This window comes from Prionailurus viverrinus, chromosome A3 (genome assembly GCF_022837055.1).
Source record: "Prionailurus viverrinus isolate Anna chromosome A3, UM_Priviv_1.0, whole genome shotgun sequence".
Taxonomy (NCBI): domain Eukaryota; kingdom Metazoa; phylum Chordata; class Mammalia; order Carnivora; family Felidae; genus Prionailurus; species Prionailurus viverrinus.
In genome coordinates this window covers 51,328,553-51,342,519 of record NC_062563.1, presented here as the reverse complement: position 1 = coordinate 51,342,519, position 13,967 = coordinate 51,328,553, and the positions used below count along the sequence as shown (strand labels likewise).

At 36.4% G+C, this 13,967-nt stretch overlaps 1 protein-coding gene across 6 annotated transcripts in view; it reads right to left on the bottom strand.

Moving 5' to 3' along the window:
* The window catches only part of SEPTIN10 (septin 10), a 121,419-nt gene that overhangs the window by 52,839 nt on the left and 54,613 nt on the right, over positions 1 to 13,967 (bottom strand). Inside the window, exons 9-12 of one of the 6 annotated variants that reach the window (XM_047852090.1) lie at positions 11,879 to 12,011; positions 5,839 to 6,026; positions 5,166 to 5,323; positions 4,029 to 4,083 (exon numbers count right to left, since the gene is read on the bottom strand). In XM_047852090.1, coding sequence (XP_047708046.1) covers positions 5,206 to 5,323; positions 5,839 to 6,026; positions 11,879 to 12,011 — 439 coding nt within the window. In that variant the 3' untranslated portion in view covers positions 4,029 to 4,083; positions 5,166 to 5,205. Of the gene's footprint in view, positions 1 to 2,414; positions 2,716 to 3,925; positions 4,084 to 5,165; positions 5,324 to 5,838; positions 6,027 to 11,878; positions 12,012 to 12,041; positions 12,154 to 13,967 lie in introns of those variants that run through there. The other 5 variants (XM_047852089.1, XM_047852088.1, XM_047852092.1 and 2 more) reach the window with 5 other exon arrangements.

Genomic DNA, 13,967 nt, shown 5'->3' with positions numbered 1-13,967 from the left:
ACTGGGACTCATTCTCCTCCCAGTTAATGGAAGAACCTTAGATGACTTGATTTATCCTACTCCCCCAATTTATATGCCACTCTAGTCTTGTGTTTTAGTTTTCTGTATATTTACAACTCTTTAAGACATTATCATTGTTTTGCAGTCATTATTCATTTAGATTTATCCATTTGGTTACCACTTCCATTACCATATATACCTTTCTGCATCCGTATTTTTTTTTTAATTTTTTTTTTAACATTTATTTATTTTTGAGACAGAGAGAGACAGAGCATGAACGGGGGAGGGGCAGAGAGAGAGGGAGACACAGAATCGGAAACAGGCTCCAGGCTCCGAGCCATCAGCCCAGAGCCTGACGCGGGGCTCGAACTCACGGACCGCGAGATCGTGACCTGAGCTGAAGTCGGACGCTCAACCGACTGAGCCACCCAGGCACCCCACATCCGTATTTTTTAAACACTACTTATTTATTCTATTACACAAGAACTGCTCACCTGTTTTCAGTATGGAGGTTCCTCAAAAAATTAAAAATAGAATTACCCTATGACCCAGCAATTGTACTACTAGGTGTTTGCCCAAAGGATACAAAAATACTGATTCAAAGGGGCACATGCACCCCAATGTTTATAGCAGCATTATCAACAATAGCCAAATTATGGAAAGAGCCCAAATGTCCATCGACTGACGAATGGATAAAGAAGATATGGTATAGAATACTACTTGGTGATGAAAAGGAATGAAATCTTGCATTTGCAACAACATGGATGGAACTAGAGAGTATTATGCTATAAAAATAAGTCAGTCAGAGAAAGACATACATTATTTCACTCATATGTGGAATTTGAGAAACTCAACAGATGAACACAGGGGAAGGGAAGGAAAAAATAAGAAAAACAGGGAGGCAAACCATAAGAGATTCTTAATACAGAGAACAAACTGAGGGTTGCTGAAGGGGAGTTGGGTGGGAGGGAGGATGTGTTAAATGGGCTCTGGGCATTCAGGAGGGCACTTTTGGGATGAACACTGGATGTCATATTTAAGAGTTCAGGTTCTACTCCAGAAACCAAGACTACACTGTAGTCTTGAATTAAAAAAAAAACTTTAATTAAAAAAAAAAAAAAAAAAAAGAACTGCTCACCTGGACTTCAGTCTCTCTACTGAGTCACCCTGCCCAAGCCAGTTCCAGCTCCTCCAATACATCTTTTCTGTTAACTCTGGAGGAATATCTGACCATGTGAGGTCAAATCTTTCCATGGCTCCTACTGCCTGTGGGATTGGGTTTATAAACTCTTTCTTGATCTGTCCCCTAATTCTAAAATTTCATCCTCACTCTTTTTCCACATCTCCCCTATACTCTCTACTCATAGTTAGCTATTTTCTAGAGTACACAGATATTATCAAAAACATGCTATTCGGGGCGCCTGGGTGGCGCAGTCGGTTACGCGTCCGACTTCAGCCAGGTCACGATCTCGCGGTCCATGAGTTCGAGCCCCGCGTCAGGCTCTGGGCTAATGGCTCAGAGCCTGGAGCCTGTTTCCGATTCTGTATCTCCCGCTCTCTCTGCCCCTCCCCCGTTCATGCTCTGTCTCTCTCTGTCCCAAAAATAAATAAAAAACGTTGAAAAAAAAAAAAACCATGCTATTCCTTGTACCTGAATTATGGTTCTCCATTCACATATCTAAAAAACTGCTTCCAATCCTTCAAGACCCAGTCACTTCCCTGAGTGCTTTCTTGTGTTCTGTGGGTGAGATAAAAGCCCTTCTGAGACTACTCTATGCGTAAATTTGCTCTCTTGTCTTGTTACTGTTCTGGTTGCTCCATTAGAGCATGGCTAGCCTTAACCATGTGTATGCCTATTTCCTAGCCCAAGAGGAAAATGGGGCCTAAATTGAGTTCTTCTTCAAAAAGGGGATAATAGTCCCTGTAATGTTTTTTTCCCCCTTTGTGTTTGAAGCTGAAATCATAGTCTATGTGAAAAAGCTTTAAAGATCAGACAAATATGTAAAGATTAATGGTTGATAATGAGGTAATTGTTTCACATGCTTTATGGAAAACAAATTACCAAAACATGTCTAGCTTTATTTTATTCCCAGGGAATTTATTAATTCAAGCTTCATTGGATCATAACTCACTTTGTAACCCTGCATCTGGATAGTGAAGAATAAATCAGGTTTGTAAGAAGAACATGAACATTATAGTGTATTTGTTCTCAAAACTTTTGAATCTCAAATAAATGAAATAAATTAAAAATCACATTGTCAGTTGAAGCACATGTGGTGAGTCTTGCTTACAGCAGAGTCAGTAGTAGTAATAAATGATTACCCTTCTGCTAAGTTCAGAGTCTTAGGCGGGTTTCCATAATCTTTTCAACTAGAAAATTGAATAATTTTTTTTAACATTGCCAACAACCAATCTGGCATTTAAACTTACTTTATTAAAGTTGAGGATAGCTGTTTAATACATAGTTTGATATAATAAAACTACAGATGACCAGCACTCACATCACATAATTGAGCTTCCAGGATGACACTCCCCTCAGCTAACGCTCAGTGCTGTGGCAGTGGATGGGCTCTGTACGACAGGCTACCTGCCCTCAGGGACTCACGGGCTCTCCTGCTCTCACCTTCCAGCTGGGCTCCGTACAACAGGCTACCTGCCCTCATGGACTCAGAGGCTCTCTTGCTCCCACCTTCCAGAACCTGGGCATTACTGATCCTGAGAAGAAAGTTCAGAGCTTTTTCTGTGATACTTAATAACTTACTTTACTAATGTTTTAAAAGGCTAAGAGACATTTGTGAATTTCAAATGCAAAACTGGAATTTAAGGTGTTTGTTCTGATAAATTATGCTATGAAATGAAAGGTTTTATTTGCAACTTATACAATTTCATGAAAATATACACTGCTCAGAATCTGACATAGGCTAAGTAAAACATTTTGTTTTCTGAAAAATACTGTTAATATACACCTTTGTCTTAAAATAATTCAAACACATGATTAAATGAACTAATTTTGACAAAATGTTTCTTTAACATGACAGTTTGCAAAAAGAAAAGTTAAGGTAATTTTAAACCAATTTTAGTAAATACGTAGATATATTTTATTTGTCAAGAGGATATTTTATTTAGGATATTCAAGTACAAAAGTGAAAAATTATATACCTATCTATGACTGTTAAGAGAAAGTTAGAAGGCATCCAATTGTTCTAAGAATACTATGAAGGCACTGAATTCAAATATCTCAATATATGAGTTATCTAAATTTTTATATCTTTAATATTCAGATGCTGACAGATATTTTCTTAAGAAATATTTTTAATAAGACAATTCAACCTTATGATTTTTTTTCCCTGGAAGACAGTTTTAAACATATAAAATATCCTAATGAAACAGAGTGGCAACACCCCAGATTCAAAGGTACTCATCACTAGAAAAGGGATTTATACCTGGATGTTATTACTTTCAAACATATCTTGCTCCATCACAACAATACTTCAACCACAATAAGGTATAGTGAAGCATAGAAGGCCATCATGTTACATAATTTCATACAAAAGCGTAGGATCATGTTATCAATTGGATAATGGTACAAAAATTAAAAACTTCTATAAAACTATTAAGAGATTAGAGCTTCAGGTATATAATACATTTTAAAACATATGTCCCAAATTTTACCTTTGGTATGTACAAAAAAGGAGTTCCTCTTGGAATATAAATGCAATCAGATAGCCATACAATGAATGAGTTCTGTATTTTCAATGTCACTGACACTTTGCTCCATGGTACAATGCATGTAAGTGACAATAACCAGGCAGCAGGAAAAATGATCTACATTCATCACAAACCAGCAACTTGAAAACCTCTAACAACAGTGAATATATAAGTGATATCATTCACTGTGGCTTATATATTAACTTTATACTTAAAAGCATTTAAGTGCCATTTGTGGCCATTTGCCAGATATAGAATAAGTGATACAGAAAATAAAAACAGCAAGAAAATCAGAGCATACTTCTAACATTTTAATAACTTTTGCTTGTGATGACCTTCTATGATCTGGAACCTTTGTTTTACATAAAATTGGAGCTGGAAAGAGAAAAAAAACCTTTTGATTGGTACAATAAAAAACTATATAGGAAATAAAAATTATTAAAATCATTAGTTTTACAAAGCTTTTACAGAAAGAGCAAATATACATCTAATATACTATAGGATATCTAGCTATGGGACTTTGGAAAAGAAAAAATAAAAATACCTCATCAAACTCTATTTTCTTGAATATTAATTCTTCTGAGCTCTCAAAAAACTATGGGCTTTGCCCTTACTTTATAAACAAGAACACATACTAATGGTTGTTAAATGGAGCAGGGTGACAATTTTTACAAAGCAAATGTAAGCTGTCTTTCATACATGGAATAAACTTGGGGAATCCAATTTTAGTAACACTGGATTAAGATGAAAGGATAAGAAGGTAAAAGGTCCCTTAACTGTACAATTCAAAGCATATCTTAAAGCAGTAATAAACTATATTTATAGCTTATCTTTTGAAATTCAATTATTGAATAAAAATAGCTATTAAAAATCATATACATTTTTTTGACAAGTAATTGCATGCCCACTATATAGCAGGCACTGTTATAGGCTCTGGACACGGATGCATTAGTGAACAAAACAAAGATCCATGCCCTTGTAAAGTTTATATGGAAGGATCACACATGAGAATTCCTTCCTTCTTTCTTCTCCCCAAACTATAAAATCCACAGGTCGGCTAAATCCACCAAAACCCTGTGGATTTACTTCTCCATAGTTTAAAAATTGGAAAGTCCCCATGGTCCAATGTTAGGTTTCCCTAATTATTTGAAGTCACAATATTCTGAAAATGCTGGGTTTGAAATAAGATATGATGATAAAATTAAATCAGAAATGTTGCTCTGTGAGGAACATAAGGAGAGCTGGATGCTGCCAAAACAGAGGCAGCTGGAATAAACTAAGGCAAAGAGTCACAGAGAAGCACTCTCAACAGAACAGGTTAATGATGAATTTCAAGAACAGTCAACTAGGCAAAATGACAAGGGCATTTTAAGTAGGAGAAATAAAGGACATAAAATATAGAAAAGAAAAAAAAACTTATTTTCTAAAATGTTGGTAACTTTGATTTTAACACATACCCCAAACCTATAAGCCTTGAGATTATCATCCAAATGCTACTCATGGCCACCCCATTGTACAGGGGCCCTCTCTACCTTCCTCTGCATCTTTACGTCCACCATTGATTTCACAAGCTCTGACATCAAAGCACAGGAGTTCAAATCGATAGCCTGGATCCCTTATTAAAATAAAAATTCTCACAAAATCATTATCAATAGAATTTGTAAAATAAAAAAAGAGAACCTAAGAATTCGGTCTTTTATCAAGTATTACTTTACTTCTATGATTCCCCAACAAAGTATATACATGAAATTCAAAATATATATAACCAACGGTAGGTAAGTCAGCAGTTATTAGAAATACAGGCTAGGTGACAAAATAAGAGCAGCCATTCTTCCCCCCAGGTAGCTGACCCTTTCTACATTATGATACTTTTTTTTCACTCATTCATTTGCTCACTTTGGCAAATATTTACTGAGCACCTAATATGTACCAGGTGCTGTTCTAGATGCTGCAGAAACAGCAGTGAAGAAAAGGGACAGGTCTCTGCTCTCAAGGAGCTGATATTTTAATCACAAGAGGTTGACAAGGAATAAGGAAACTGGTAAGTTCAATGAAGATCAAACAGGGCAATGAGAAAGAAAGTAATGGAGGAATGGGGCCACCAGAGTCAGGGAGTTGGGGATGGCTTACTTCTTACGGTCTTTGTCCTTCTTCAGGTTGCTGCCTGATGCCATGTAGGACTGGTTCTGGTATATCTCTGAAGTAGCTTTCTTTTTTGAGAAAGCGATTATTTCTTCTTCCAAGAGTCTTCTCTTTTCTTCAAGCTTCATTCTCTCTTCTTGGTGAACTCTTTTAAGGTGCTCAAATTTAGCCTGTAGCTGTGAAAGAAAGGTGCAGTTCCCATCAACAACACACTGTGGCAGCACATGCACAGGAATGTTCTCCGGCTTAGCAACAATTTCTAACACTAACCTACACAGCAATCTACAAGTTTTCCTGATGTCTCAAAAGTTCATGCTTTAAGGGAAAATGTACATATGGAACTGCCTTGGTAACTTTAATTATAAATGAGTTCCCATGCAAAAGATGCATGAACAAAAACACATAATAAAAAAAATACAGTCTCATGTAAAATCCTGTTTTTTTTATTCTAATTTTATTTTTTCATTTTTTTTTAAACATAATTTATTGTCAAGTTAGCTAACATACAGTGTATACAGTGTGTTCTTGGCTTCGGGAGTAGATTCCTATGTTTTTAAAACATTTGACCTTTTCTTAGAGTTTTCATTTTCTTGTTCTATATATTTCCCTGCAAAGCCTCTTCAAATAAAACTCTCTAAAATCCATGCTTAATAAAAGTGAGGGACACAAATTACAAAAGCAAGTTATTTTCCAAGTAAAGATACCAAATATAGTGAAACTGTTAAAAGTTCTATTGGTAATCCTGCTTGGAAAGTGTCAGTTGTCAATTTAAATCAAGAACCTTAAAAATCTATTACATTTTCCCACAGTCATTCACCTTCTTGAAATCTAAGCTAAATCAAGAAATCCTAAATTGAGTAAGTTTTATTCATAAAAATAATCACTGTAGTTGAGTTTACAGCATAATGGAAAACATAGCCCACATCTAAAAAAGTCAAAAAGTAAATTTGTGCTAAATACACTCAATGCAACCATTAAAATGAGTTTGTAAAAGTTTATAACATTATAACATGATATTTCCTTGGTTTGTTTATCTAGAAAAAGAATCTAGGGACTTTAGTGGATCCTGTATCAATGAGCCACGTGTCTTGCCTGCCAAGAACACACACACAGCATCCAAAATCTAGATAAAAAAGGTAACTTTTTGAATTCCCTGGTCTAGTTAGATAACGTTTAGTATTTTCAGTTCTGGGTAGCACTCATATAAAAAAGTAGGACTTGGTTTCTAGAAAAGATGGCATATAAGAAACTGAAGAGCTAAACTCCATCCTAATATTCACTGTTCCAAATATGGAAGAGGTTGTCTTGTGCACCAGTAAATCCTGACAGGAGATGTATTTAAAAGGAGACAGAACAGGATTGAAACAGATTAAGTAAAATTCTTCTTCCCTAAAATGCTTTTATTCCTGAGGATGGCATTTCAGAGAAGCATCAGTTCATTAGTATTTGCTTATTTCATAGTTCCTGCTTTTACAAAAATTTATGTGTGTGTGCATGTGTATTTAAAAAGTGGGGTTCTGGGGCGCCTGGGTGGCGCAGTCGGTTAAGCATCTGACTTCAGCCAGGTCACGATCTCACGGTCCGTGAGTTCGAGTCCCGCGTCGGGCTCTGGGCTGATGGCTCAGAGCCTGGAGCTTGTTTCTGATTCTGTGTCTCCCTCTCTCTCTGCCCCTCCCCCATTCATGCTCTGTCTCTCTCTGTCCCAAAAATAAATAAACGTTGAAAAAAAAAATTAAAAAGTGGGGTTCATCTAGTTGTCATTCAAATCAATGGTATACATAGAGTCACAACTGAGTATGTGTGTATCGTCTATAAATGTGGGAGAGGAGCTGAGTAAAGCCTGGAAAGACAGGATACAGGAGTGGATTTAGATTATGTGTATAGGAGTGGATTTAGAGGACACGTATAAAGACATCTCTGATTACTTAAATGTAGGCTGCATACTCTATATGCATAGTTAAATATCTTGAAAGGTTATAGACTACTTCATAGATCATTCATGAAGTTGACTAAAAATTGCAGAAATACTACAAAAAGAAAAATGTTTTAAAAAGGGAGGCAGAGATAGGTATGACTATTATTTACATAATGTGGAATTCACAACTTTTGACAGCAGCAGTCTATTCCATGTACATAAAGCACTCACTTATGGTTCCACTATGTAATTCAAACATATTTCAAATACTCAGAAGCAGTGTTTACAAAAGATATAGCATATTGGTGGTACTGTCTTAAGGGCATTGGTGAGAAGTTATCAACAGCACAGAAGGTCTCCTGTTTTTTTGACCCTGACTCTAAAGTATTAATGATACTGGCTTTACAGTATTAAAACTAGCCATGAAGTACCTTGTAACATTAATAAGAGAGGCCCTTATACTCTCTGCCTATAATGCTATATAGTTAAAATCTACTGCCTATAATCTACTGCCTATAATGCTATATAGTTAAAAATTTAGGGAGCACCTGGGTGGCTCAGTCAGTTAAGCATCCAACTTCAGCTCAGGTCATAATCTCATGGCTCATAAGTTCAAACCCCGTGTTGGGTTCTGTGCTGACAGCTCAGAGCCTGGAGCCTGCTTCGAATTCTGTGTCTCCCTTTCTCTGTACCTCCCCCACTTACACTCTGTCTCTCTCTCAAAACTAAATCAACAGTATGGAGGTTCCTAAAAAAATTAAAAAATAGATATACCCTATGATCCAGCAATAGTACTGCTAGGAATTTACCCAAGGGATACAGGAGTGCTGATGCATAGAGGCACATGTACCCCAATGCTTATAGCAGCACTTTCAACAACAGCCAAATTATGGAAAGAGACTAAATGTCCATCAACTGATGAATGGATAAAGAAGATGTGGTTTATATATACAATGGAATTCTACTTGGCAATGCGAAAGAATGAACTCTTGCCATTTGCAGCAATGTGGATGGAACTGGAAGGTATTATGCTGAGTGAAATAAGTCAGAGAAGGACAGATATCCTATGTTTTCACTCATGTGGATCTTGAGAAACTTAACAGAAGTCCGTCGGGGAGGGGAAGGGGAAAAAAAAAGTTACAGAGGGAGAGAGGCAAACCATAAGACACTTTTAAATACTGAGAACAAACTGAGGGTTGATGAGGGGGGAGGGGAAAGTGGGTGATGGGCATGGAGGAGGGCACCTGTTGGGATGAACACTGGGTGTTGCATGGAAACCAATTTGACAATAAATTGTATTAAAAAAAATAATAAATAAATAAATAAATAAATAAACATTAAAAAATTAAAAATAAAAGTCTATAAAGGATCTACTGACAAACGGTCTTTCTCTTTTTCTTTCAACCATGTGATTTGAAATTCAACCCTGAATTTTCAATTTCCTTTTAAATAACACACATTTTTTTAAAAAATTTTTTTTTCAACGTTTATTTATTTTTGGGACAGAGAGAGACAGAGCATGAACAGGGGAGGGGCAGAGAGAGAGGGAGACACAGAATCGGAAACAGGCTCCAGGCTCTGAGCCATCAGCCCAGAGCCTGACGTGGGGCTCGAACTCCCGGACCGCGAGATCGTGACCTGGCTGAAGTCGGACGCCTAACCGACTGCGCCACCCAGGCGCCCCTAAATAACACACATTTAAACAAGATAATCTTGTATCGGATTTTAAAAATTAAAAACTCAACTATAGGGGCGCCTGGGTGGCTCAGTCGGCTAAGCATCCAACTCTTGATATCAGCTCAGGTCATGATCTCAGGGGTCATGAGATTGAGCGCCACATCAATGTGGAGCCTTCTTAAGATTCCTCTCTCCCTCTACCACTCATGCTCACTCTCTCTGTCTCTGTCTCTGACTCTCTGAAAAAAAAAAAAAAAAAAAAAAAAAAGAAACAACTCAACTGTAAACCACTTCTACATCTTTTCTCCTCACTGGAAAAACTAAGAATCATGATATATGAGAATTAAACTCTTAAATAGTTTCACTCTACTTCTATCTTAAAGATGAATCTACTAATGAAAAAAAAGTCAGCATCCTCATTTCCTGATCATTACAACTCTTTCCTCAATTTTTATACTTAAAAATAACTCAAAACTAGGGAACTATTCTTGGACAAAAGAGACTAAACAAACAGAATACCCGAATGTGATATGAGACCTACAACTGAATTCCAGTTCAAAAATAAAAAACTAAAAAATCTGTAAACAAATAAAAGAAAAAAAAAACAATAAAAGACCATCTTGGACAACTGGGGAAATGTGACTGTGGACAGGAGATCAGGTGAGATTATGGCATTCACATTAATTTTCTTAGGTGTAATATTAGTACAATGGTTATGGAAGAAAATGTGCCTAACTTCAGAGATGCACACTGAAGTGCCTAGGGATAAAGTGTCATAATATCTACAACCAGCTTTCAGATGACCAGGGAAAATGGATACCCCTCTCTCCCAGATGCATACACACACACACACACACACACACACACACATATATATATAAAATAAAAGTGGCAAAACACCCATTGCTAAATCTAGGTGTGGGGAGGGACATAGGTAGGTACCCTTACTTTCACTTTCCTGTTCGAACTTTTTCAAAATACAAAGTTCAAATTCAAATTATAAACAAGAGATATCAGACTATTAATTTTATAAAACTACTTACAAGTATACTTGAAAAAATAAATTTGTAAAAATATAAATAATTCAGAAAATCTTGTATTATCAAGTTCACTTGTATTAACATTTTTGTCTTAGAAATTCCTTTTTGAACTCATCCTTTTTGACTCTCATCTTGAATGTGGCCATTTACTTAAAAGTAGCCATTGTAGTTAGGTCTATAGAAAATAGTTTAACTCAAATAAAACTAAAAGTGTTGCTTGAAGAACTAGAAGCAAACAAAACTATGGAAATAACTGCAATGTTTGTGTGTGCATGTGCACATGTGTGCCAAGGTTATCCAAAAGTGATTTGACCACCTGACTGGTCTGGAAAGCCTGAGTTCAAACTCAGAAGAGTTACTTAATTGTTTTCATAGTTACCTGTTTCATGGCATCACCCCAACAGCTCTCAAGAACTCTCAAGAAAGGTTTTATTAAGCCACAGCTAAAACATTTCTGGTTCAAAGTTAAGGTATTTATTCCATTAGACATTCTTTCCTGCTTTGCTGAAGATTAGTTGACCATTTTACTATTAGGTATTTACCCAAAGGATACAAAAATACTGATTCAAGGGGTACATGTTCATAGCAGTGCTATCAACAACAGCCAAACTATGGAGAGAGCCCAAATGTCCATCGACTGATGAATGGATAAAGAAGCTGTGGTATGTATATACACAAACACACACACACACACACACACACACACACACACACAGCCTCAAAAAGAATGAAATCTTGTCATTTGCAACAATGTGGATGGAACTAGAATGCATCTACTAAACAGCGAAATAAGTCAATGAGAGAAAGTCAAAAAGCATACCATATGATTTCACTCATAAGTAGAATTTAAGAAACAAAACAGATGAACATGGGAAGGAGGGGGAAGAAAAAGAGACGGAAACAAACCACAAGAAACTCCTAACGACAGAGAACAAACTAAGGGTTGATGGAAGTGGGTGGGAGATGGCTAGATGGGTGATGGGTATTAAGGAGGGGACTTGTTGTGATGAGCACTGGGTGTTGTATTTAAGTAATGAATCACTGAAATCTACTCCTAAACCAATAATTGCACTGTATATTAACTAAAGCATAAATAAATAAATAGATAAATAAATAAATAAATAAATAACAAAGTTAAGATACTTAAAACACCTCTTAGTGACCTAGTCACCTTGGAGAACCACTTCTAATGGAAGACGATTTGCTCAAAAAAGCCAAATTTTTATTTGATTTCAGATTTTTAAAAGTCTGTATCCAAAGACTATGTGTTAAAATAGCTACTTTTTAAAGAACAATAAGTACTCTCCAAAAGCATCTCAGCTAAATTCTTGAGATAAATCTCTCAAACAGGACACCTAAAAAACAAATGCAGATCACATCAAACCAGTGTACTTGCCTCTCTTTCAGCTTCTTTCAATATGGCTTCTTTCTCCTTTACTCGCTGCACAAACATCTGCTTCATTTCTTCTTCCTTCCTCTGACGTTCACCATAAAATTCATGTCTTTTGGCTTCATAGGTCTCTTGAAGACTACAAAGTTATTTGTGGTACTCTCATGTTAAAAAGCGATGTAGGAAACTTTCAAACAGTCAAACATCTTGGATTAATCCTCATAAGTATACCATACTTTCCAATACCCTCTTACACACAGCAACCCAAAACATGGCATTTCCTATAGCAATGAGACATAAAAAGCCACCAGTGACACAGCTAACAGAGAGTACTGGACTTCTGAAATCTCTGCTTTTTATAAGCCCTTTACAAGAAGTATTCTAATTTTACCCCAACTGAATTCCTCTTTCAGTCTTTGTTAATTGGCATCACTGTGTCTGAAAACCTTGAAGTCTTGAAGTCATCCTTGACTCTACCCTTACCTTACCTGATCACCAAAGTCTGGGAGTTCAGTCTGTGCCCCTGACATCATTTCATTCCAATCTTCTGATTTTTACAGATATCCTAGCTCAATCTTGGTCATTTTCTGCTTTCACTATTGCAATATCATAACTGATTTCTGGGCTTTTAGTTCCTCTTTCACTTTCTTCTTTCTTTTCACTCCTAAGATTTTCCAAAAAGTCCCACAAATCTTATCTTTTTTTCCATTGCACTAGTTATGTTATCTACAGAATAAGTTCCCACCTCCTTTAAATAGCACTCAAGAAACTTCACAAGCTGGCCTAATTCTACCTTTCCAGATTCATCTCTTTTAAAACAAAAAAACTTTATTTATTTATTTTGAGAGAGAGAGAGAAAGAGAGAGACAGAGACAGAAAAAGAGAGAGATGGGGGAAGGGAGAGAGAGAGAAAGGGAGAGAGAATCCCAAGCAGGTTCCCTGCTGTCAGCACAGAGCCAGACGAGGGGATTATGAGATCATGACCTGAGCTGAAATCAAGAGTTGGATGCTTAACCAATGGAGCCACCCCAGATGCCTCTCCAGATTTGTCTCTTAACAAACAAATCTAATGCCCTAAGGTTCCAGTCATAACAGCCTACTCGTTGTTCCTAAAACACACCACAAATTTCATGCTTTAGCTTATGTGTCTCCTGTGCTTCCCATGTTATTGCCCACCTCTCAATCCTCATTCTACCTATCTAACCTTCTACTTCTCAAGGTCAAATTCAAATGCAACTTCCTCTCTAAAGCCTCCCCTAGTCTCCCCCATTGGAACTAACTGTGCCTTTGAAGCATTCTCATGGCACTTTGTACCTTTTCCTTGGCATTTATATCTTATCTGCCTCTCTCTTCTAATAGATCATTATCTTTGTAACGTGACTATACAGCAAAGCTCTCTAGACATTTCAGTCTCTTAATAAATGTTCATTTGGTGACAGAAATTGGCAGAAAGTAGAGCCAGATTTAACCAACCAGAGAAAGGACTGTACTGGAACACTATGCCTAGCTGCTCTTTCTTACTTATAGCATTTCAGATGTACTTCTTATACATCAGAAATGCCAAGCCCTTCCATTTCAGCTCACTATGAGACTATCCTAAAGATTTAACAGGGAACACAAATGCACCTTCCAGCTGTGCTGCAGTGAGAAATTTCTACTGCTTACAAAAAAAAAACTTTACATCTAAATAGATATAAACTGTGATAAATTAAGGCATTTTACAATCTTAAATGTTGTAACTGGAGAAATAAATCTTCCAAGTATAGAATTTTAAAAGTTCATGAAGAAATAGAATAAGAAATGTTGCATAACAGCTATTATGGCTTATTGTGTGTGGTATGCAAAGCAGGTGTTCTGAGGAGGAAAAGATCCTAAACACTTTCTTTAAAAGCAAAATGTACAAACTGCCCTAGATAAGCACATAAATGTCCCAGATTTCAAGAACATTTTACTTTTTACCAGGCTTTTTGCTTTTCTGTGGTTGCTCTCGTCTTATTTTTGTTCTTTAAACATTTTTTTAATTTTTATTTATTTTTTTTAATTTACATCTAAGTTAGCATACAGTGCAACAATGATTTCAGGAGTAGATTCCTTA